The 23,827-nt window shown below is 43.0% G+C and overlaps 1 protein-coding gene across 1 annotated transcript; it reads left to right on the plus strand.

Moving 5' to 3' along the window:
• Positions 1–1,181: 1,181 nt before the first annotated feature.
• On the plus strand, positions 1,182–19,095 carry LOC141956717 (golgin subfamily A member 4-like). Its single transcript, XM_074897520.1, has 12 exons — positions 1,182–1,322; positions 1,713–1,769; positions 5,314–5,412; positions 5,925–6,063; positions 7,021–7,199; positions 7,955–8,086; positions 9,091–9,246; positions 10,110–11,117; positions 12,181–12,256; positions 13,755–13,858; positions 15,226–15,312; positions 18,907–19,095. The coding sequence occupies exons 3-12, from the start codon at positions 5,323–5,325 to the stop codon at positions 18,925–18,927; spliced, it is 1,992 nt and encodes a 663-aa protein (XP_074753621.1). The 5' UTR covers positions 1,182–1,322; positions 1,713–1,769; positions 5,314–5,322; the 3' UTR covers positions 18,928–19,095.
• Positions 19,096–23,827: the final 4,732 nt, after the last annotated feature.

Here is a 23,827-nt window from a genome sequence, read left to right on the forward strand (position 1 = left end):
TACAGTATTCAACATATGCCTGAAGAAACAGTTATCTTCCATTAATTCAGTAATTGTTGTCTCCTATTAATTCTTTCATTCTTTTCCAGGTAGTATTAGGAGACAAATTTTTTAAAAAGTTTATCTAAACAGTGTTGCCACTGTTTGAAAATTCTTCGAGTTGTTGGTTATGTTTGGTGGATCTTTTTGTTGGTTTTTCTTAGTGTAGTCTGTCTAGAAACTCTTAATTTTCTCTATCAGAAAGGCTTATGGTTTGGTTTTTTTTTTTTCAGTTGTTGTGAATTTCTTAGGTCATTTGGAAAGAATTGTTTTGCCAGAGCTCTGAAGAATGTAGTTTCAATATATAAGGAGTATTTAAGATGTTTGGGGTGTTTTTCTCATTTAAAGTAGGATCCAAAGTTAGCATCTCAAAAATATGGGAAGGGAAACCATCCATAGAAGGTTTAGTTTTCTTTTAAATGTAAAATGAGTATGACTTTGAAATTAGAAGTAATTTTGAACTCTGAAAAATTTTTATTTTAAATAGGATTTTGAAGAGATCTTTTGACTTAAAGATTTCTCGGCTTGGAGTTTTGGCTTAGTTTTCCTTTAAATTTTCAGCAATTTGGAAAGAGCATATTCTCGTTCCAAGTGCCATTATGCTACTTAAGCTTTGGATAACTTAGGCAATTGTGATCAAATTTTTAATTAAACAGAATTGTGCAGTTACTCATGAAGTCCTTTTGTCGGCTTACAATGAGAAGTGTTGTCCGCTTCCAGTCTTCCTTTGCCTGCTGGGTATATGCAGAGCACATGGAATGAAAACTTTTGTTATTACAGAGAGTTGTTTTTTTTCTAGAGTTGTAAGGGTATTTTTTAACATACACTCAGTGTAAAACTACTTTCACTGCAGGTCTCTGGGATGTGAACCCTTACAAATGTACACCCCTGTAGGGTAGCTGTGTGGGATGTAACTTTCTCATACGGTTGGTTTTTGACTGCCTGTGTTGAAGCACGGCTCTTCTTGGAGGTCTTTTCAGTGAAGGGAAGACAGCGCATGAATGCTGAATGACCTTATTGTTTTGACATGTAGGCTTTATTTTTTTAAGACATTGGAGATATTTTCTAAATGGAAGGAGGAAACATTGATTAAATTTAAGTATGTTTGTGTCAGAAGAGCTTTCTCAAATGAAGATAAGAGTTTGAAAATGCAGATAGAGATAAAACTAAGCAATTTACTGTGATAGCTGTAAGTGCATGCATTATCAACGTTATACCTGATTTCTGTTTTTTAGCTAGTGTCTGCTTATCAAGTTATCCAGCGGGAGAAGCAGCAGCTACAGGTAAGCATTACTTTTTATCCTCTTAGAATGTGTAGTGCAAATACAGATTTAATTCTCAGTGCATTGTGTGTGTGTTTACACAATGCATTGTTTATGTGTGTGTGTGTAACAGAAGACTCCTTAGCTGTGATTTCTGAGGAATAAGCTAATACTGGTTTGTCAAAGTAACGTTGAAGCTATTGTAATCCAGCCTTTTGTTATTGCATCAGCTGAGTTCAGGTGATTGCCAACCCACAGTTGGCAGTTCATGATAACCCACATTGAGCTTGACTTGAAAGAAAAATTCAAGTCGTTAATTCTTCTGCTGAAGCAGAATTCTGTGGATTTATTTATGCTTTATATATAAAGTTACATTTAATAAGCCTGATGTTTATTCTTTCTTTTTCTAAGGACATTCTGAGTCAAACTCAGGGTAAAGCACTCCGCAGAATTGGAGAACTGAGAGAGGTAATTTACTTTATTGGTTGAATATTTATACCACACATACATAGGCTCTTTCTCTGCCTAGCTTTTTTTTGTTCACTTTACAAAATATTTTCTGTCGTGCAGCAGGGTTTTTTACCGCCTGTGTTTATTTGTTTATATGGGGTTGTTTCTCTGACTCGTTTCCCATTCAGCAGCTTATTGTCATCCTCTTAAGTTGGAGCAGTTCATCGTACCGACTGAACTGCTTTTCTGTTCATTGGGAAATAGGTAGAAATGTGTGTGGTTCTTAGAGTATTGTTGGATCCAGCAGTAGATGTCCCTGTGCAACTTGTTGCTCTTCTATTAAGCATTAAGAAAGGCTAATGTTAGGCAAATACAAGTAAGAGACACTTTTAAATAAAAATTTTAATGACTGTCAGTATAAAAAAACGATAGAATTTTAAAAACTGCACACTTGATCTCCATTATAATGTCTCCATTGCTTTTATGGATTTGTAGCGTAGTTTATTTGCATCATGAGATCAGGTGGGTTGTGTTATGATTGTTGTCTGCTTAGGTTATAGTGAAATTAAAAGGAGAAGCTCTAATGTGTAGGGTATTGATAATAAACCTGCTGAATTTAATTAAAAGACAGGCAATCGGGCAGAACAAATGAAAAGGGCAAGTTGACCAAAGCCGTATTGTCAAGCTTTGGTGAAGCAGGATGCGAAACGGAAGCGTTTTCACTGCCCCGAGAGCCAGTGCAGCGTCGGTTCAGAGATGGGTGCACGAGGGCCTCTCTGTCCATGCTCTGACCTCACTTGGCAGCTGGGTACCAGCTGGCTCAAAGCCAGGGGCTTTCTCTGTGCCTGCACTCGTGTTTTGGCGTGTGCTGTGCCGAGCAGCAGCGCTGCTGTGGAGGGTGCAGGGCCGTGGTGAGGTCCCACCTGTGCCTGAAGGCAGGCGAGCTCCAGGCAGTCAGGCGTCTCTCGCCCGCGAACGAGGGCCGGGGTCTGGCCCTGGAGGGTGAGGGATGTGACTGTGAGCATCCGGACATGCACGTACCCAAGGCTCCTGCTCGCCTGCAAGGGGCTGCCCCGGTGCAACATGATTTCAGAGGAGGTCACCGACAAATTGTGGAGCTTCTACTTGAGCTGTGCAGGGTGTGATCCAGGTAATCAGGCTGTGAATTGTGTAAGCCATGGGGATAGCATTTTGGTTGGGATCTGTGCTGTTTCTGCCCCAGCAGCTGCGAACGGGGGGCCAGAGTGCTGAGCGTGTGGTGCTCAGCTGAGCTGGAGCCTGTGCCTGGGCTCTTGCTCTGTCCTAAGCTAAGCTGTCAGCCCATAGGAGGGGAAAACCCACAGCATTACTGACAGAAGTGGCTTGTCAGTGGCTTTTTTTCCAGTTCACTACAAGGTCAAATGAAAGAAGCTCATTCTGTGTTCAGTCTCTATCCGCATGCTCCAGTAGGTTTGGTTTTCCAGCTTATTGGTACTTGGTAAAGTTTGGAAGGCATGTATGTACACCAGAGTTAAAGCTTTTCACTATGAAGAAGGGTTGAACATGTGCCTGCTTACTTTTCACATTTGCTATTACAGCCTTTCTGATTCATATATGTATATAAAAATATATGTATTTCTGATACACGTAGATTTCTATATAGATTTGTTATAAAATTTAATTCCATTCTTGTAAGTCTTGTAGATCTAAACATTCCTTCAAAGCTAATATTGAAATCTTTTTTATTAATTGAAGACCTTCAAAAAATAGGTTTTTGGTCTTTTAGAAGCCCAAGTTACAGCATGAGGTAAAACAGACCTAAAAGAAAAGTTACAGATCAAATGGTACATTGCCATTGTGGGAGCTAAAATGGTACCAAATAGATCATTCACTGATGTAATAAGTTGTTATCAGAAGTTAAGTTAAAAAATCTTTTTCTTCATCGTGCAGTCCATTTTCCCCATATATATGCTGAATCAGAGAAGTTCCTTTTAAGAGGGCCATATAGGAATAAACTAAGTCTTCTCTGAGACCAAGCTGACAGTGTGAAATAGTCCCTGGCTGTCAACGTGTCTTTTGCTTACCTTAGTTTTCTCTTGTTAAGAATAATTCCTCAGCAGCAGTCTTCCAAGTTCTCCTTGTCAGACAAGGATCAGAAGGGACTTGGGGACCCAAAAAGACTATTTCGATGTTGATTTCAGTAAAACTCTTTGTCACTTGTTGTTGCACTGAGCTGCTTTCCTTGGCTTGGACGGAATTGCTTCTAAAGCTCAGGAGCGCAAGGCAGAAGCGTGATCAGTAGCTGTTGAGACCCTGAGGCAAGGCATGGTTACAAAGTGGATATAGTTGCTTGGGCAGAGAGAGGAATAGTTTTCCCGGTGACAGCTCCCAGCACTGTCCTGCCTGCGTGGCTGGGCAGGCTCAGCTCACACGGCTGCGGATCTCAGAGCTGGTATCAGGCTCTGCTCTGGCAGCCGGGATTCAGGGCTGAAGGTAAGGGTTAGGCAGCAAGATGGATAAAAGCAAGATCTGCAGTTAGAGGAAAGCAATGCAGGAAGCATTTAGTGCCCTGTGTTTTGTCTCCTGTTTGCTTTTTCATCCTTTCTGTCGTCCTTTATCTTTTCCTGGCTCACAGAAGCCACGTTTACGGGTGCCGCTTGCTTTATACAAGCGATCTGTGCAGAATAATGGTCGTAGAAGCATTCATTTCCTGGGTAAATCACTGGGAAGATATATATGGATGAAGTAAATATTGAAGGAAAAAAAAAAAAGAAAGAATACAAGTTTGGGAAATTGCTTACAGTGCGTGCATGAAATGTGTCTGGTTCCCATTCTCTCAATAAGGAGTTAGATGTGAATCAATTTAAATACATTTCTTTTCTATTAGAGCAGTAAGTATTTAAAGGAACTGAAATATTTAAACTTTAAAAGCACAGGAAGGAAATAGAAGAAACCTCCCTAAGGCAGTATTTTATGATTACACAGATCCTAGTAATGCATTTAGGTAACGTCGAGGAAGTTTCTAAAGGTGTTCAGCCAAATGAATGCAACTAAGCAGCAAGTAAAGCCACATAGTTCAGTTCTTTGGCATCCCCTGACTTGCTGATTTGAGACCCCTTTGAGGGATGAAAAAGCCAACTTTCTGCTCCTCTAAGTGCCATATGTCATACTAGAGTGCTAGCCTGTTGGAGGAGCATGAGAGACACTGACATTTCTGCTGTTTCAGTTGACTTAATCTGGTGGCTAAATGAAGAACCGAGTTTACTGAAGTGCAGTCTTCAACTTCCAGAAGGGTTTTTGGGAGCAGGCATGAAGCGATCCCTACACAAACTTGTGTTTTAGAACAAAAGAATTGTGGATAATTCTGCATTAGATCTAGACTCCTGCTGGTTTAATGCTAGTGTTATAATGGGATGTTCTTATGTGGTGTGGAATGTTGTATAGTAAAAGAAATACCCACTTTGTGGTTGTATTCTAGGGTCACAACTGTGAAGAGGCATTTCTAATATTTCACAGTATTTTGATAAACCTTTCAAATTCCCATGTTAGTTTCATTTGAGATGTGTTTGTTTATGATTCTCAGGAGCTCCAGATGACACAACAAGCAAGGAAACATCTCCAAGAGGAATTTGATGCTTCCTTAGAAGAAAAGGATCAACTTATTAGTGTCCTGCAAACTCAGGTGAGATACCTTACCCAACAGATGTGCTTTAAAACTGCTCTTCCTACTTTTTTTTTGCTTTAAATTACATATTTCCTATCATGCATGTCCATGTCTTTTCATAATTGCTGCGATGTTGTTGAGCTTCTTGAGAATTTATGTTTATCTAGAAAATAAATGCATCTTCGTGGTAGAGGATACCCTTGCACGATCTCACTCGTGTTAAATGTGATTGTTTGATATGTGCTTACATTGTATTGTCTTTGTTATCCAGAACATAACATTGGCAGTTGTTTGAGTTCGGCAAAATTTATGTGTTTTGCTTAATTGGTCTTTTCTTCTCCACTCATATTGAAACTATTTTTGTGAATTGGAAACAATTCTGATTTTTGAAATGCTACAAAAATTCAGCCAGATTATTCCTTTCTCTACTCGCTGATACCAATTTATTTAACTCTCTCTAGTTCTGAAGAGGAAAACATGATCTACTTAGAATCCTTGGGTTTTTCTAACAAAAAGAACATTTTATTTAGGTATCATTGCTGAAAAAGACGTTACAGAATGGTCAGATACGCACTGAACTGCCTGACTCGACTGTCCCATCTAAACGACAAGTTCAAAGTCCAACAAAAGAAGTCGGCACAGAAACTCCTGTGGAACCAGGAAGCAATGGTAGGTATTGCAGCTTTTTGAAGAGATGTTGAATTTTGGGAAAGAAGCCTGCTGTTATTGATGATGGAGTAACAATACTTAGGGCTGAACATGTCATAGTAAGGATATATTTCCTGGAAGGAGACAGTTGTTTTGAAAAGAGCGTGGCAGCTAGAGGACAGGATAACCCTTCAAAGAGACTAAATTTTCATGAGAATTCAAGTCTGATGCGTCTCGCCTTTGTCAGAAATGAGGACAGTATTGTAATTATTGTATTTGATGGAAGGGGTTTTTTTTACTCTCCCCACTCAATATGATTAAGAGATTCTGTCCCCCATAAGCAAGGACCTGTGCCTGGAGTTCAGAGAGGACACCAGTTGCCAGACTTTCTCTTTTTTTCCACACACACCGACTACCCCTCCCCTCCCCAGGAAAAAGTAAAAGCAAAGATCCATTTTGATATTCATGCTGTTGAGTAATCTAAGTGTCCCCTCACACCAGGAGGTTATTGGAGTTACGGGACTCCCAGTATTGCGTCTATTTGATTACTGAGCAAGGGACATTATAATGCTGATACATAATGAATGTGTCATTGGCATCCTGCATAGAAAGACAGGGACAGAGGTGAACATGCATCTTTCAGTTATCTTTGTTCAGCATCTGCCATGATTTTTGTACGTTAGGATGATATGAAGGCTCAGATCAGAGATTTTCTGTCATGTCTTTTGTAGTGCTTAGGAAATAATTCAAGTATCTGGGCTCTGAGAATCAGGGTTCAGGACGTTTCCCGTGCGGGAGTGTGCTTCTGGACTATAGCATGTAAGACTGACGAACTGAACCTCTGAATTTGTCTGTCCTGTTTTCATGGCAAGTACTGGGACTGACTCCAGAGCATCAGAGGGGAACACAGAGTGAAATAAACAGAGCAAAAGGGACATAGATCTTTCTTGACTATCATGTACTTTTTTTTCTTTGAAGCTTTTGAAGAGCTTGAGAGGGCTCTGAGTCTTGCCCAAAAGGCAGAGGAAGCCCAGAAGAAACTGCAGGCAGAAACGGATAAAAAAATCAAAGCAGTAGAAAAGGCAAGTGAGGAAGAGAGGGTAAATCTTCAGCGGGAGTTAATCAGAGTGAAACAAGAGGTGGTTGAGATTATGAAGGTAAAAGCTGAGACTCACCCTGTACTATTGGCTTTTAATCTAATAATTCAATTACAATTAAACTATAGTTGTAAAATACATTAGTATATCATAACGTCATAAAATTTTCGATTTAGTAAGTTCTATAAAAATTAATGTCTAGGGTTAAAGATTTACTTAAGACAGAACAGAAAACTCCCCATATAGATTTTATTTTTCTCTAACAGTTTAAAATCAGTGAATGAAAACACCTGTAAATGACAGTTCTTGTGTTGGCATTTGTGATGTTAGTAATTTTTCTAAGAGAATACACTGATGCTTTAGGGGGAGAACTTCCTTGCATTACATTATTCTTAAATAAAGCATGTTCATAGATTGTAGATAGCTGGCTACATAGGGTATCATCACTTGACTTTCTGGCACGTGAAATAACAAGAATGCCGGGAAAGCTAGAGACAGAAGTTCCTTTTCCAATTTATGATCACATTTGCACTGACACTGAAAACACACAAGTTCACCTTGGTAGATGAGTCTTTAGAAGATCTGGTGTTTCCTTTGGTAGAGCTGTGAAAGACTTGAGAAGGAAGATGGACAACTTCAAGCTTGAAAATAGCCCCTGTCAGGGCTCAGTAGGAAGCGTTCAAGTGACTGATACTCAAAGGCAGCAAAGAGATGGTTCCGGTTTCCTCTCTCTGTTGCACTGCTTTTCTTCATGAGAAATAATACAAAGTGTTATTGAATATGAATGTGACATTTTTTTTCTGACTGATTGACAGAAGTCTTCAGAGGAGCGTGTTGCTGAACTAGAAAAATGCCACAAAAAAGAAATGGCTGCCAAAGATCGGGAGCTAAATGAGAGGTTACAGGCCCAAGAAAAGGCGTTCCAGGGCAAGATGAAGGCAGCTCTTGTGAGTATCCCTGCAATGTGTAGAAAGGTGTTTCTCTGAGTGTGAGGTGGAACTAGAAGTCTTAATCTGACCCTGTTCTGTAGCGAGAGTCCTTCTGCTCTCAGAGATACAAAGCGTCCTCCAAAAGTCAAAGAGGTCAGACAGCCTCTTCAGCAGCATGAAGGGAAAGCAGCTGTGGTGATACAGGCTGAATAATGACAGTTAATCACTCTCCCTGCTCACTAACAGCTGCATCTTGTGGGAAAGACTTCTTTTATTTTTAAAACTCCTTTTGTTAGACATTTTTTAAAAATTTCTTCCTCTGGATCACTGGCGATTAGCCAGAGCAACTAGAGTAGAAGAGGTTCAAAGAATGAGGCTGTTACTTGAAAAGTGTTGGTATCGTTGTGGCCGATGGTGCTGTATTATGTGAGCAGGGTTAACTCTTCATAGTGTTTGACCTCAGAAAAGAATTTCCTTCCAGGCCAGGCTGGGAGGAATCACTGGATTCTTTGTTCTTTTTCACAAGCTGTAATCCACTTTAGATCATGTAATTTTACCTAACAAATAGTAGATTCTCTTTTGTGCTCCTCCATGATGGCTGGTGAGTAGGACTGAGGGACTTTGACAGTCTCTTCCTGACTATTTTTTTTGCCTACCTATTTCTCAGGTTATTTTTTAATTATAAGGACTAGAAGCTTGAAAATAATTTAGCAATGGAAGCAAGTGAGAACAGACCTTTAGTCCTCTAAGGTGTTACTGTCAATCATGCTAAACAAAACAAAATGGAAGGCTGGATTGCATTAGGTTTTTCATAGAAAGGCGAATGGTCCCCAAGAAGAGAAAATGGAAGTGATTTGTAACGGTTTTGTTTACACAGACGAAATACAAACTCTGTGCTTGTGGTGAAAATACAGGTGTGCCTAGTGTATGACTCCTATTAACTTGTTTGTAAATATTCAATTCTGCTGTTTTTGGAGGTGTGATGACTGTATTTATTGTTTTAATCATAATTTTTGATACAGGAAATAAACCGGATTGAGTATTTAAAAGCCCTTCAAGAACAAGAGGAGCAAGGGTCCCTAGCTTTAGAATTATTAGAGCTGCAGAAGAAAGCAATACAGTCACAGTGTGACAAGAAAGTTCAGAGGATGCATCAAGAAGTAAAGACTTCTAGAACTGTGAGTAAAGATTCCAAAGGGGTAGATGTTTACAGGAATTCCTTTTAGTATATATTCTCAGTGTGACAGTTTACAGATACTGTGGATTTGTTGCGACTGGGTTGTTTTAATGTCACAGTGTTTAAAAAACACACATCTGCATTCACTTTCTATCATGGCATGATACATTAATTTGTATCCCTCTGCATAATTTTTATGTATGTTCTACAGGAGAGTTAAACTTCAAGCTGTTTAACTCCTGGGTACTGCTAGCGTACACACACTTACAAAGATCCTTGAGTAAATAAGAAAATGTGCTTAAATTTTTGAAGTGTCCCGTGCTTTATGTAATGGGTCAGATTGCATTATCTGCCAATGCAAGTTTGTACGTTATTCCGCCACTCCCTAATATTAGTTTGAAAGTTTTGCCTATAGAAGCATTTTACCTTGACAGCAGAATTTCCACGAGATGTGTGGAATTAAGATAAATCAGTAGGTGTGTACAAAGCTTGGTAGTACTCGTGTAGACTCCTGATGTCTTTCATCCTATGTGTTGGCACTTTAGCTTAATAAGAAAATATGGATGTGTATCTCATAAATGTCCCAGGAATTATTTTATTTGTATTAGTTAAATTCTTTCTAAGCTTTTATTGTATGTGTTTTCACCACAAGGAAAGAGAAAGCCTTTTATTAAATAACTAACCATAATGGAAGCAAGTCTGAGAAGAAACTAGGTGAATGAAAGGCTGCCATAAAGAGTTAATATTCACTAAAAATAATGGAATAAGTTACTTGTAGTTATGTGAACCTGGTGAGATTTTGAAAAAAGTTGATCTTGCTGCCTTATGAATATTCATATTCTTTTAAAACTTTTTTTCTAACAGAGGATTCTTGAACTGGAAAGCTCTCTTGCAAAGTATTTGGAAGAGGCCAGAAAGCAATCAGAAGAAAAAAAGCAGCACAATAAGGAAATAAGTGATATAGTTGAAAAACACAAGAATGAACTGGAAAACATGAAACAGCAGCAGGAAAAGCTTTGGACAGAAAAACTTCAAATCTTAAAGCAACAACAAGTAACTGAAATGGAAAAAATGAGAGAGAAACAAGAACAAGAGATAGCTACAATTTTGAAAGAGAAAGAAACAGTTTTCCGTGCACACATAGAAGAGATGAATGAAAAAACGTTACAAAAACTTGATGTGAAACAAGCAGAGTTCGAAGCACTGTCTTCTGAGCTATCAGAAGCACTAAAAATTCGTCATGACTTGGAACAAGAGCTCTCTGCATTGAATAGTAAAGTGTGTGAAGCAAGGCAAGAATTGGAAGAAGAGAGGAAGAGGCACAAAGAAGAGGTTGAAGTTATGTCAAAAGAGCATGCAATGTCTATTCAAGGAGTTGAGGAGGTACTCAAAGAGGAACTCAACCAACTCAGGCAGTCATTGGAGAAACTTGCGGAGCAGGAAGCTAAACTAAAAAAAGAGCTTGAAAACAAGCAATTGGAGTTCAGTCAGAAAGAGAGCGAATTCAATGCCAAAATGTTGGAAATGGCACATGCCAGCACAGCTGGAATCAATGATGCTGTGTCAAAACTAGAATGTAATCACAAAGAGCAGCTGGAGAGTCTTGCTGAGGCTCACAGGAGGGAGTTGGTAGAAATTACCCGGAGTTGGGAAGAGAAACTCCATCAGCAGGTTGAAGAGCTCCAGGAAAAGCATGAAATGGAGCTGCAAGAGAAGGAGCAGGAAGTTGGAGACCTGAAAGAGGAACTTGCCACCTGCAGTGCTGAGAAGGAGGGCTCCAGAGCAGAAATAACCCGACTGAAGGGAGAGCAGGTGACAAGGGAGGAGTCCCTGAAGGAACTGCAAGAACAACTAAGGCAGTCAGTGTCGAAGGTGAATGCTTTGTCAGATAAGGAAAGTGACCTGAAAACACAGTTGAAGAAATTGGAAGGTGATCTTAATCAGGCCCTGAAAGAGCAGTCAGGACTTGAGGAACAGCTCAGTGAGCAGAAAGCAGTTGAAGAAAAGGACAAAGCCAAAATTACCGAGCTGGCTGATGAAAGAACACTAAATTTAAGCTCCAGCTCTGATTACTTAGTAAATGTGCTAGGGTTAGGTCCTTGGGTCCCTGAACAGTTTGTGTTCCAGGTGGAAAAGAGGGAAGCGAGTGAGTGAAATTTTAAGCTTTACTAGAGTTGTGGTGGTGGTGGTTGTTTTTGAAGGATTTAAATACAGTGTTTATAGGTCAGCCTCCCTCCCTAGCTCCTTTCTCTGAGGCTCTGTCCAGATAGGCACCACGGCCCTTAAAGTAAGGTTCTGTTCTATGTGGGATGCAGTCTGTTTGCATAGTTTCTGTGCTAAGAGCTTTCCTTTTTACTTCTAAGGGAACAGTTTGTCTGCTTGATGCTTGCAGACAAACATAGTTTTGCTCCAGTAACATTTCAACCAGGAGCTCGCAGCGAACTTGGTTCTGAAGATGCTCTTGTAAGATTCTATGGTTCTTGATGTAAAAAACCTCTAAAAAAACCACCACCCCCCAAAAACCACCTCAAATTAAGAGTAAATAGAAGGAGCTGAGTACGCCAGGTATTGAGGATTTTTAACTAGAGTACTATGACCATCTATTAAAAAAAAATCTTAGGAAAGGTTAATTGTTGATGTGTTTTTGACGGCATTTTTGTCATGTTTTCTTTATGTATGCTTATGTGTTTAGAGTAGACAGGTGTACATATATATGTGAATACATATACGTGCGTAACATTTGCTGTAGATACTGCGTGTGTATATACACATGTACACCCATTTCCTTAAGTAGTTTAGGGAAAGTTTTTAATAACACAGTTTTTAATGTCTTTTGATTTCATCGAAGGAGATTCTGTTTAACCGAAAACTGTCAATTATGCTTATTTTAGCTGCTTGTGAACACCATTCATCATTTTGACTGTTCTCTATTTAGATTCATGTACTGGAAGACCAGTTGAAAAACTATGAGAAGAATGTGAACGTCACCTCCGTTGCAACACCATACAGAGGTAAGTACACTGTTTTCATCACAAGTAAGTTGTGTGCTTGAAAGATACGCTTTGGTTTAGACAATTTATTAAAATGTCAGTCTCTTTCAAACACTTGTATCATACTTTTATGGCATCTTATCCCCGTTTTGTCTTCTCTGTTATAGCAGAGCTGGTGTGTGATTTCAGATGAGGGAGTCACAGAGCATTTTGTTTGGGGTTTGGTTTTATGTCATGCAGTTAGAGCTCTATATCGGAGTTCTTAAGCTTTCTCTGGGGAGAGTGGTATAAGCAGTGGCACTCAAAAGTGGATAGGGAGGAATTACCCATTTGTCTTGGCTAATTAGATACACGTTTTATGACTTTAAAGCTCGTGAACAATACTGGATTTTACAGATCTGTCTTGTGTTACGTGCTTGGACATTGACTCTTCTTGTGATGAGAGTTCCTTTGCAAGATGATCTGCTTTGACACAGTAATAAGTAAAATCCCAGTTCCCCTTGTAATCTTTGAAATATGTGTCCCTGAAAGTGGTTTTGGAGCTGAAATCCCCTGGCATTTCAGGCAAATAACCGTCTCCTCGTGACTGGAGTCATGGTGCGCGCAGGGAATAGAACAGCAGAGTTACCCCGCGTTATGCCGAGCGCTCTGCAGGAGCAGCTCTGAGGCGGGTCTGAGGGGTCCCCCCAGGAGAGCAGCTCTCTGCAGAGCAGGTCCCAGCCCCCCGGGAGACAGGGGCAGAGACGGGCACAGCTACAGCATCGCTCGGGCAGGGACTGAAGGCCCCGGGCTGAGCTCAGACACGTCCCCTGGGCCCTTGGCAGGAGACGGGGGGGCCGGGGGTCCCGGGGAGGCCGGTCCCGGCCACTGAGGCCTGTGAGCACCCCCAGGACCCTGACAGAAGCAGACGTGCACTGCTCATGTGCTCTCCCGTGGGCACTGATAGTTGGCTACTTCAGCTGGGAGGGACGTACAGTGATGGGTGCAAGGGCCTGACCAGTTCACTGCTAAGGTATCAATGGCATTGTCCAAATGACTCTCAACCACTGACAGCCCTGGGACTTTGACTGCCACTCCAGGAAGCCTGTTCCAGGGTTTGACCTGCCCTGCCTCTCAGGAGAGAAATGTCCTGTGAAGTCCAAACCTCTGACAACACAGCTCTGAGCCATTCCCACGCGTCCTGGCGCTGGGTACCAGGGAGCAGAGCTCAGCACCTCCCTCTGCCCTTCCCCTCCCCAGGAAGCTGCAGAGAGCAGTGAGGTCGCCCCTCAGCCTCCTCCTCTCCAAACCAGAGAATCCCCAGGGTGCGGTTTGCCCTCTTGGCTGCCGGGGCACAACTGCTGACTCCTGACGAGCCTCCTGCCAACCAGCACCCCCAGACCCCTTTCGGTGTTTGTTGTTACTCTATCCCAGGTGCAGAACCCAGCATTTGTTCTTGTCCAGTTGCCTGCCGTTGGTGAAACTTGGATTCATATGAGTGACTCGCAGTATAAATGTTCTCTTGTTTTTGTTTACACAGATGGAAACCTTCACCATGCCGACGTTTCCCTCTCTGAGGAGCCTGTCGAGTTTGAATACTTGAGGAAAGTGCTTTTTGAGTATATGATGGGTCGTGAGACAAAGGTATGGGAAGTTGTATATGGTGACACGTGATTGAGGCTAGAATACAGTTTTACATCTGTGCTGTATGGATTTGAATTGCCATGTGTTTGTGATTCCTTACATGCTGTTTATTACTGGCACAGCATTCGATAGGCTGTCACACTTTTTTCCCAAAGAGGCATGATCCATACCTTAGTAACTTTGTCAACACGCCGAGGTGAGTGGCGGGGGGAGCGGGGTTGTCACATCTCTCACCGATGTACCGATGGAGACAAAAACCTGTACAGGTAGGTATGGGTCTATTAACACAAGTCCTGTCGTCACTCGAGTGCTATTGTGAAAGCTGGTATGCACAATATTAGCTTTTTAGTAGCTCTGAAGATGATGAAATATCTCTTTAATTGTTGCTTAAAGATGTTTTTTAGTGCTCCCTCATCTGTATACCTTCTCTAGATAGTATTCATTTACCCTTCAAAGCAGTGAAAAAACCTGCACAGTAGGCTTCTTACTGTATGCTGCAAGCCTGTGAAATCATTCCTAAGTTGGAATTTTACTAGCTTGTAACAATACTGATGCTTAGAGACTGACCAGGTTCAGAAGTTGTATGTCATAACACAAACATTTTCTTTGGATGATAAAACTTTAACTAACCTTTTTCACTCATTGAGGTTATTTCTTACTTCAAAACATTACTATACATGCCTCAAAACTTTGCATTATAAATCTCTGCGGGTTTTTTTTCCTTTTAACTCTGATTTACTGAAGTTTGCAGTTGATTAATAAGAGCAACTAACAACAATCAGTGCTGAAGTAAATTGGCTTTAGGTCTTGATTCTGTCTTTCAGTTGCTTTGATTAAATTAAATCTATATAATAAATGTATGTATGTATGCATTTATATGCATGTATGTGTTTGCAGACACATATATGTATTTATTTGCCCTGGACATTACGTTCTATTTAACGAGAAGATGCCATTACAACATTGCCTGCAATCAGGCTCCTAAAATATGATGGATATTGAGAGGAGAACAAATAAATTGGAAAAGATAGAGATCTGGTTCCTACAACAACTTAGGAAAGCTTTGTTGGAAAGTTGGTATGATCGAAAGAGGAAGTATATTTAAACAACCAACCAGCAGAAATAATTCTCAAAGCACTACAACTTTTAGCTTTGGCAAGTTAGATGTAGACAGGTAAGGGAAGATGACAGAGTTCTTACAATAGAAAGTGACTGTATTCTTCCCTGCTGCGTGTTCATACCAATTTGATTACCTCGTAGCAAATTTTAACTGAGGGCAAATATATTTTTAAATGCATTTCCAAGCATTTTAGTGCATATGAAATTGATTTACTTATAGATGACTTTGGGTTGGTTTTTTTTTTTAGACAATGGCTAAGGTTATAACAGCAGTATTAAAGTTCCCAGAAGATCAGACTCAGAAGATACTAGAACGAGAAGATGCTCGACCATTGGTAAGTTAAAGAAGTAAACCAAGTTTATGAAGAGATTAGGTTGCAAGAATAAGGAATTAGAAACTTGCTTTTGAGTCTCCTTTTTCCCTGTGTCCACATTAAAGAAAACTCCTTTTCTCCCTCCTTCCCTCTTCTTCAGTGGAATGTCAAATTCCAGCTGTAGGTTTGAGTTTGTAGCAAAAGTGAGGGGGAAAAAACCCCCCGAAGCGTATTTTCTTAACTAGTACTTCTTATCGTCAGTTAAGCCATATTTCTGGTAGCTGTGGGTACAACAGAACAAAGCAAGTTCAGTCATCACTACTATTCTGTAGATGGGTTTTCTAATCAAAAAAGTAATCTGACAGAAGATTTGTGTTTCTTAAATTCAGAAGTTTCTGTGGAGTCAAACCAGTTTTCATGAAAAATATGTCAAGAGAGATTTTTTTCAGCCCTGTGACAAAATTTCTGGCTAAACCAAAAGCCATTTTTCTTGTAGAGTAGAAAAGTGACTAGCTCCATCACTTGATACACGTGTGTTTGAAGTAGGATATGTATCTTGAGTGTCCTCACAAGATTGGGGTTTTTGTTTGCTTGGTTCTTGGTTGTAGTTTTTGAGGTTTATTCCGAAGAGCCTGCTTTATTTTTGTCCTGAAAAAACATCAAAATATGTGAGGATCACTCTAGGCCAGGACACGTTAAAAACAAGAGTCTTAAGCGCTTCACTTAGGTTTTGTTTGGTTGGGTTTTTTCCCAGTTTCAATACATTTCTTACTGTGTGACAGTTGCTCAGTATTTACCAGACGGGTGAATTTGGGTTTGAGAAGCAGACGCAAACACAAAGAATATATGAACATAAACATTTCTTTGGTGTTATTGTTGGGATTTTATGTATAGTAGCGATTTTTTATTGAGAGAAAACCTGCAGTAATAGTTCTCTCTACATTGTATCTGGAGTGAACATTGTGATCCCCCTCTTTGTGGGTCGGCTTAGTACAATATTCAGGAATTGAACTGAGAGGAGGAATTGCATTCTGTTTCTCTTGCTGGCCTTGCATATGTATTTGTTTAGCACTGGCAGAAACAGAATAAAATACAAGTTTGAACATTCTTACATTTCAATTGAAGTAGTTACGTTAAAGTCCCGTTGATTCATTGAAACAACATCAACAAAATTTTTTACCATTTCGTCTTGAAGTATCAATTCTGAGGAAAGTGTTAAATACTTCAGCATGTTCCTGTACACTTAGCAGGCTTGAGAGTCTTGCCATCTTAAATATTCAAAACACTTTTAAAATGATAGAAATGCTGGTAATACTGCAGCTCCAGTAAGTATCATGCATCCCGGACAGGAATTTCTCTTAATGCTCTCTTTCTCTGACCTTCAGGTAGAAAGATGGCACTTTGTGGTTGTTTTGTTTTGGCAAGCTAGAGCAATACTTAGGAAACATTTTGAGTTCTCTGTTGGCCAAAAGAGAGGTTAGAGAGATGAACCTTATTTTTCAGTCCCTTCAGCTTTTTGATACTCGAAACGTGGTCTTCCTAAAACAGATATTCACAACTTCTGACACCAAAGAGACTTGAATTCATCCAGCAGGTTTTGGTCCTTCATCTTAAGTTTTGTCTAGAACATACAGTGAGGTTTTCTGCAGGCTCCAAGCCCTTTGGTTGTTAAGGATACTGTCATTCAGAGCGCTGCATGTCCTGATCAAAAACGTCTTGGGTTTCACACAGCTGTCCTTTCTAATTTCTTAATCTAATAATTAATCTTAGTAATTTCTTAATCTAAGTTATTGTGATCTGACTGTAGCCATCTCATCTGTAAGTAGTAGATGTGCACAGAGTTACCTACGTTATTAAGAGAGTAGCTCCTCTGAGCTCCTTTTTTGGACAGGCACATGTCAGATTGATGGGAGACATACTGTACTGCTTGAAAAAAATCATTACATCTTATAAATATGAGAATGGATTATTTTTAAAAAGGTTGATGAAGAAAAGATTCTCCGTAGAGCAATTGGGATGTGATTGCATGTAAACATCAGTCCCTTTCTGAACTGGAGCTCTGGCTTGGTATCGAGAGAAACTGGAGCAGAAAGATGAGGGAGAACAACTTGGGGAGCTTTATGCTCTCAGTTCATTGTGCCTTTTCTCAGGTTGTGTTAAGCTACTTTCCTTATGACTCTGGAACTCTAATTGCAGTGGTACAGACAAGCAGCAGCTGATTTAGGCCTAAGGGTGCAAGCTGCATCAGAGCAGAGTAGCCAGGCCAAACAACTCACAAGCCCTAGTGGTTGAGAGGGCAGCAGGATATGGACGTACACCGTTAAAACTCTCTGCACTGCCCGATAACGTTTATTAATTTGAGTCATTAGTGCTGTGGGAAATGTAATAAACTCTTCAGGTGAATTCTACAGCCTAGAGTCAGCCCAACTTTCCTTTTCGTCCTTTGCAACTGAAAAGCTTTGCACAGTTGCCAGGAATCTGCAGCGTGTCTGAAGCGATCGCTAGCAGTGGGCTGAAATGCAGCGGCTGGCCGGCACCACCGCCACCGCAACACGGATTCGTTTAGGCTGTCGCCACTGCCAGGTACCACAGTGCAGCTGACAGGCTGTCTCCCTCTCTTGCAGTCATGCAGAGGTGGCCCCCTACAAAATAACATCTGTTTCAAAGGAAAACAATCCATTCCTCTTAGCAAGCAGCCACGGTGTCTCCTTTATGTTGGGTTCTCTTAAACCTCTGCATACAACAGCGGATGTGCTTTATTGCACTCAGAAAGCAGCAGAGGTTGGGCTGTCTGTCTCCTAGCCTTGATCGCCTCTTGACTAAATCGGCAACGGTTTTTTCTAGCCCTCTGTTGAAAATCATTGTTGTTAATGATAGGACAAAGCTATTTACAGCACTGTTGCAGAAAGCGTGTTTGAAACTGAAGTTCTTGCCGTGCGGTCTGTAACGCTGGTGTAAAAAGTTCCGTCATTCTCAGCTGTAATTGAAGCGTGTCACAGAAGGGCTTGATTTTGGCCTTAATGTCAGCAGTTGCCTGGTACACTTCCATAACTTCATATGCACAGAAGCTGTTCAGACCTCATTCTTGGACTGTAGCTTCTTTCTTTACCTCGAGTATTTTTGTGACGCGTGTCAGTTGATAGTCAGCAGACGGGAGAAGATTCTTGCGTGTATAGAACTTAGGAAATGAAGATGATGCTGACTTCATTGTAAAAGCAGTAAATATTTTCCTGGTAGAGGAGGCTTTTTGCTCGCCCCAAAGTTTTATTTCATCACTTCCCTTTTGGTGATAGGCCTTGTGCAGAAAGGCCAACTCTTTTTTTCATTGGATTAACCTGCAGCGATGTGGTAGACTATTTCCAGTGAGACTCCTGACTGTTTTGCTGCAGGTTCTTTTCTTCTCATCATAGTTTCTCAACAGTTTTGCAGCTACTGGAATGGACTTACTTGCTCGAAATCGGTTAACAATTTGACAATTTGACCTATCTGAAATCCTTCCATCTCCTATTCACATCAATAAACAACAGTGTCACCATTAAGAGCAACTTAGAAGCATTTAATATTAAAATAATAAAGCAGCATTTGCTCATTTTTTCTAACTGTTCTTTCTTCTAGTCATGGCTAAAAATATTCTGAAGAAATGCTGATGTGTGGGAGCGTATGCCGGGTCGTAAAGCTTCTGCGGCGCTGACAATGTAAAACAGATAAGAAGGGAATCTTTAAAATAACAAAGCAGAAACTTACCTACCGGCTGCTCACGAGAAGTACTCCTTGTCGAAAGTGCTGAGAGGAACCGCTTTTTGAAATGAGCGTGCACGAGAGGAACACACGGATTTGCTGTTATTTTTAGAGTGTACAAGAATACATAAGGACTTGTTTCTCTAATAAAGTCTGGAGCTTGACTGTTAAGCATATTGGTGTGTGCCTTGACTCACAACCTCGTCCTGCAAAAAGGGTTTCCTGCTACAGTGGTGAGAATGTCTCGTGGTGCTGCTGCTTAGTTCACATCTCTGTCGTTGTCCTTTGATAAGGGACAAGAAGAAAAGCGGAACAGCAAGAACCAAAAATATCTTCAGATAGTACCTGCTGGTGTGGTTTACTTTTTTTTAAATTGTCTTTTTTTGAAGGGTTGGTGGACAGGGGAGGGGCGTCTCCAGATATCCCACTTTGTCTGGAAACGATGTTGGGCTAGCAGTGGTAGGTGTCTGTAAGAATCCGGTGCTCAGAAGTGAAAACTCCAGATTGCTGTAAATGGAGCTTCTTCATGGAGCTGTGGCAACCAGAAGAAAAAAAAAAAAAAAAAAAAAATCTAAGATCAGGAAGTGTTTTTAAATAAATAAATGGCTAGCCCTAACACCCAGAAGGGTTAGCAGCAGCTCACTATGCTCGGCATCAGCACCAGGCTGTTGCCTCATGAGGCGTGACGACCTGGTTTGGGAAGAACGGCACGGCGACCAACCCCAGGCCGCTCGGGCCATCAGCACACAGACACCAAGGTGGTGGATGGCAAATGGCGTTTATTCGTGTGTAACACAGCATTATACAGCTTGGGTCGACAGCGTCACTTCCGTCTGCTTACGTCGTAAACTCAGCGTTATTGCCTGTCAGGAGAGGGGTCCTATCTTTCCGTACAGCGCGATATCTTCCGGCCGCCAGACCCTAACAACCCCATCCCTAACTACCGCACCAGGCTGTCAACAAATCCTGCGGGTGGGATTGCCACCACGCACGGGAACTTGGAAGAGTTTATTTTCACGAGGTTTTTAGCTCTTCCCAACTGAATAACCTCAGTGCCTCAAGATCTTTGTGTGTATTCTTAGCCCTGCTGACTAGAAATGATGAAGCAAAAGCTTTTTCTTAATGACCGTGCTTAAGGGGAGGATACTACAGTATAATCAGAAAAATCCCAGCAGGGAGATAATTGATAAATTATAAATTGATAAATGATTAGGACTATCCCAAGTGACTGGAAGTTGGCCAATGTGACGCCCATCTATAAGAAGGGTCAGAAGGATGATCTGGGAAATTACAGGCCTGTCAGCTTGACTTCGGTACCTGGGAAGCTGATGGAGCGGCTCATCCCGAGTACCATCATACAGCACACGTGGGACAACCAGATGCTCAGGCCCAGTCAGCACGGGTTTATGAAAGGCAGGTCCTGCCTGACAAACCTGATCTCCTTCTACGACAGGACGACCTGCTTAGTGGATGAGGGAAAGGCTGTGGATGTCATTTACCTTGACTTTAGCAAGGCCTTTGACACCATTTCCCACAGCATTCTCCTGCCTGGCAAAACTGGCTGCTCGTGACTTGGACAATCACACGCTTTGCTGGGTAAAAAACTGTCTGGATGTCTGGGCCCAGAGAGGTGTGGGGAACGGAGTTAAATCCAGTTGGCGGTGGTGTCCCCCAGGGCTCGGTGTTGGGGCCACTCCTGTTTAACCTCTTTATTGATGATCTGGACGAGGGGATCGAGTGCACCCTCAGTCACTTTGCAGATGACACCAGGTTGGGTGGGAGTGTTGATCTGCTCGAGGGTAGGGAGGCTCTGCAGAGAGACCTGGACAGGCTGGAGCCATGGGCTGAGGCCAACTGGAGGAGTTTCAATGAGGCCAAATGCCGGGGGCTGCCCTTGGGCCACAACAACCCCCAGCAGCGATACAGGCTTGGGGAGAAGCGGCTGGAGAGCTGCCAGTCAGAGAGGGACCTGGGGGGGATTGATAATGAGCCAGCGGTGTGCCCAGGGGGCCAAGGAGGCCAATGGCATCCTGGCTTGTGTCAGCACCAGCGTGGCCAGCAGGGACAGGGAAGGGATCTGAGCCCTGTACTCGGCACTGGTGAGGCCGCCCCTTGATGACTGGGTTCAGTTTTGGGCCCCCCACTACAAAAGGGACATTGAATGACTCGAGCGTGTCCAGAGAAGGGCAACGGAGCTGGTGCAGGGTCTGGAGCACAGGTCTGATGGGGAGCGGCTGAGGGAACTGGGGGGGTTTAGTCTGGAGAAGAGGAGGCTGAGGGGAGACCTCATCGCCCTCTACAGCTCCCGGAGAGGAGGGTGCAGAGAGCTGGGGATGAGCCTCTTGAACCAAGTAGTAAGCGACAGGACAAGAGGGAATGGCATGCAAGTTGTGCCAGGGCAGGGTCAGACCGGCTCTGAGGAAGGATTTCTGTGCAGAAGGGGCTGTTGGGCGTTGGAATGGGCTGCCCAGGGCAGGGGTGGAGTCCCCATCCCTGGAGGGGTTTAAGAGTCGGGTTGACCCAGCGCTGAGGGATCTGGGGGAGTTGGGAACGGTCAGTGCTAGGTTAACAGTTGGACTAGATGATCTTCAAGGTCCCTTCCAACCTAGCTGATTCTGTGATTGATTCTGTAATAAATGTGATGATGATTCGTGTTGATGAAATATATTGACCTTTAATACAAATGTATGTGTTGTAAATATTTTATGATGTATATATGTTAAAAGCTATTGTGGTTTTATCTTTAAATCGGTTCGAGGCTTTGTAATCTCATTGTATCTAATGGCTATGTTGGTGTCTTGACTACGTTGTTACCGCGCCTAGCGCAAAAACTACCAGAGAGAGCCTTGTATCAGGCAGACCCTTGTTTTGATGGAAAAGTACCAGAAGGACCCTCGTTTTGGCGGGAAGAGGAGTGGGAAAACACCAGAGAACCCCCCCTCAACACCACCAGGGAATCTGAGAAGATTCGAGAAAACTCCACTACGCTTGCGCAGACTAAACACACCCATCTTATGAATATGTATTAGGAAAAGACTATAAAGGGGGTGGGTTTGTTTACAGGGTGTGCGTCGGTGGCAGAGCGCAGGCTCCCCGGCGTACCCTGCGCGGTTTTGCTCATTCTTATTTCAACAAAATTATGAAACTGTATTTGGCTTTTGGCTTCTAAATTTGTAAGACAATTATTTTTTTAAAAAAGCATGTAGCAAAAAATGAGTGAAAGCAGCCGTTTGTTTCCTGTGGATGTATTATCTTGGTGGGGTTTTTGGTCAGTTTCCTGCCTGCATTTCTCCTCAGATTACTGAAAAGCTGGCAGGAGCGTATGTCAGTGAAAGCTCTTCTGGACGTTTGTGATGACGGCATGCAGCCCCCTTGGCGTGGTGCCGTACGGCGGACCACACGGCTCAGCGTTTCTTGCAAACAGCATCGTGCGTTTCCAGCCTGCACACAGCATCGCCGTCAACGCAGCAGGTTTCAAAATGGCGCCGTTGCTGGCCAGGGAGTGCCAGCCCCTGCCGACCGCGCGCGGCATCTGCACGGGCCGGGCCGAACACAGGCACGCAAACCTCACCCGAGGGCCTAAAGCTATCGGTTTTAACCTAAAGCGGCCAAGAACATCCATCCCCCCCGCTTTCAGAGATAGTAACAGCCACGGTGGCACACGCTGCCTTGTCCCCTCTCCGGCACTCTGCTTGTAAACAACGTGCAGAGCCCTCCGTGTTTACAGACACGGCTCAAAAGGTTTCGGGGCGGGCCACGTGAAAACAAGGCGACTTTCTTGGCAGCAGACAGGTTTTCACAGAGTTTCAAGAAGCCGCTGCCGAGCCTTTTGCAGCCAGAAGCTTCCCCAAGCCCAAGGCTCGAGCAAGGTCATTAACGACCTGGCGCTAACGAGCTTGTGAACCTCGTGTATGAAACTGTCACACCCGCAGCGGGCCCGGCGTCGCCCAAATGCTTACAAAGCCCTGTCGCTGGCACTGGCACACCAAGCCTTCGCGCGGATTTGCCGTACCCCTCGAGACGGAACGCCGGGGCTTTCAGCAACTCCGCGTCCAGCCGCCGTCTACGGAAGCAAACGGCGGAAAAAAACCGGCGGCGGGAGCCGACCGCCCGCCGGGCGCGGGGGGGGCTCGCCCCTGCCCGCAGACGCTCCCTCCGCGCCCCGGAGGGCGCCGCGGGAGAGGACGGGTGGGGTGCACCTTCCCCTTGGCGGGGCGCAGGACAGCCCGGCTGCTCCCCCGCGCTGGTGCCGAGGTTGGAGGCGGCGGATCCCACGGTTACGGCTCCGGCCGCTCCGCGTCTCCTCCTCCCTCCTGACAGCGGAGCGGCGGCTCAGCCGCCGGCGGGCACCGCCCGCGCTCCTCCCAGTGCGGCGCCGCCTCAGGGAGGGAGATCCTTGCGTTCCGTGAGTGCGTGTCTCGGTGTTCTCGAAAAGCAGCTAAAGAAGCAGTCCTTCCTTTGGCCTTCCTGTCAGCGGTTGGGCAAGCACAGAGGAAAACTAACCCCGTGTTTGTAGGAAATTGGGCAGCATCAAAGTTCTGGGTTAAAATGCCAGTAGCAGCACTGAGGTGCAAAATAGCCCAGGGTGGGTGACCAGGGCACTGGGAGAGCTGGGAAGAGAACCCAGGTCTTCCTGGAAGCAGCACACTCCTCTGCCTTGAAGAAGCTCTGTCTTCAGGGACAAGTTATTTTCTCTTTTTGGATACAAGGTCCCTGCCCATATGAATTTGTTTGGGGGGTTTTAGTTTTGGTTTGGGGGGTGGGGTGGTGGGGTGTGTGTTTTGTTTTTAATATCGTG

Source organism: Athene noctua, chromosome 2, assembly GCF_965140245.1.
Source record: "Athene noctua chromosome 2, bAthNoc1.hap1.1, whole genome shotgun sequence".
Taxonomy (NCBI): domain Eukaryota; kingdom Metazoa; phylum Chordata; class Aves; order Strigiformes; family Strigidae; genus Athene; species Athene noctua.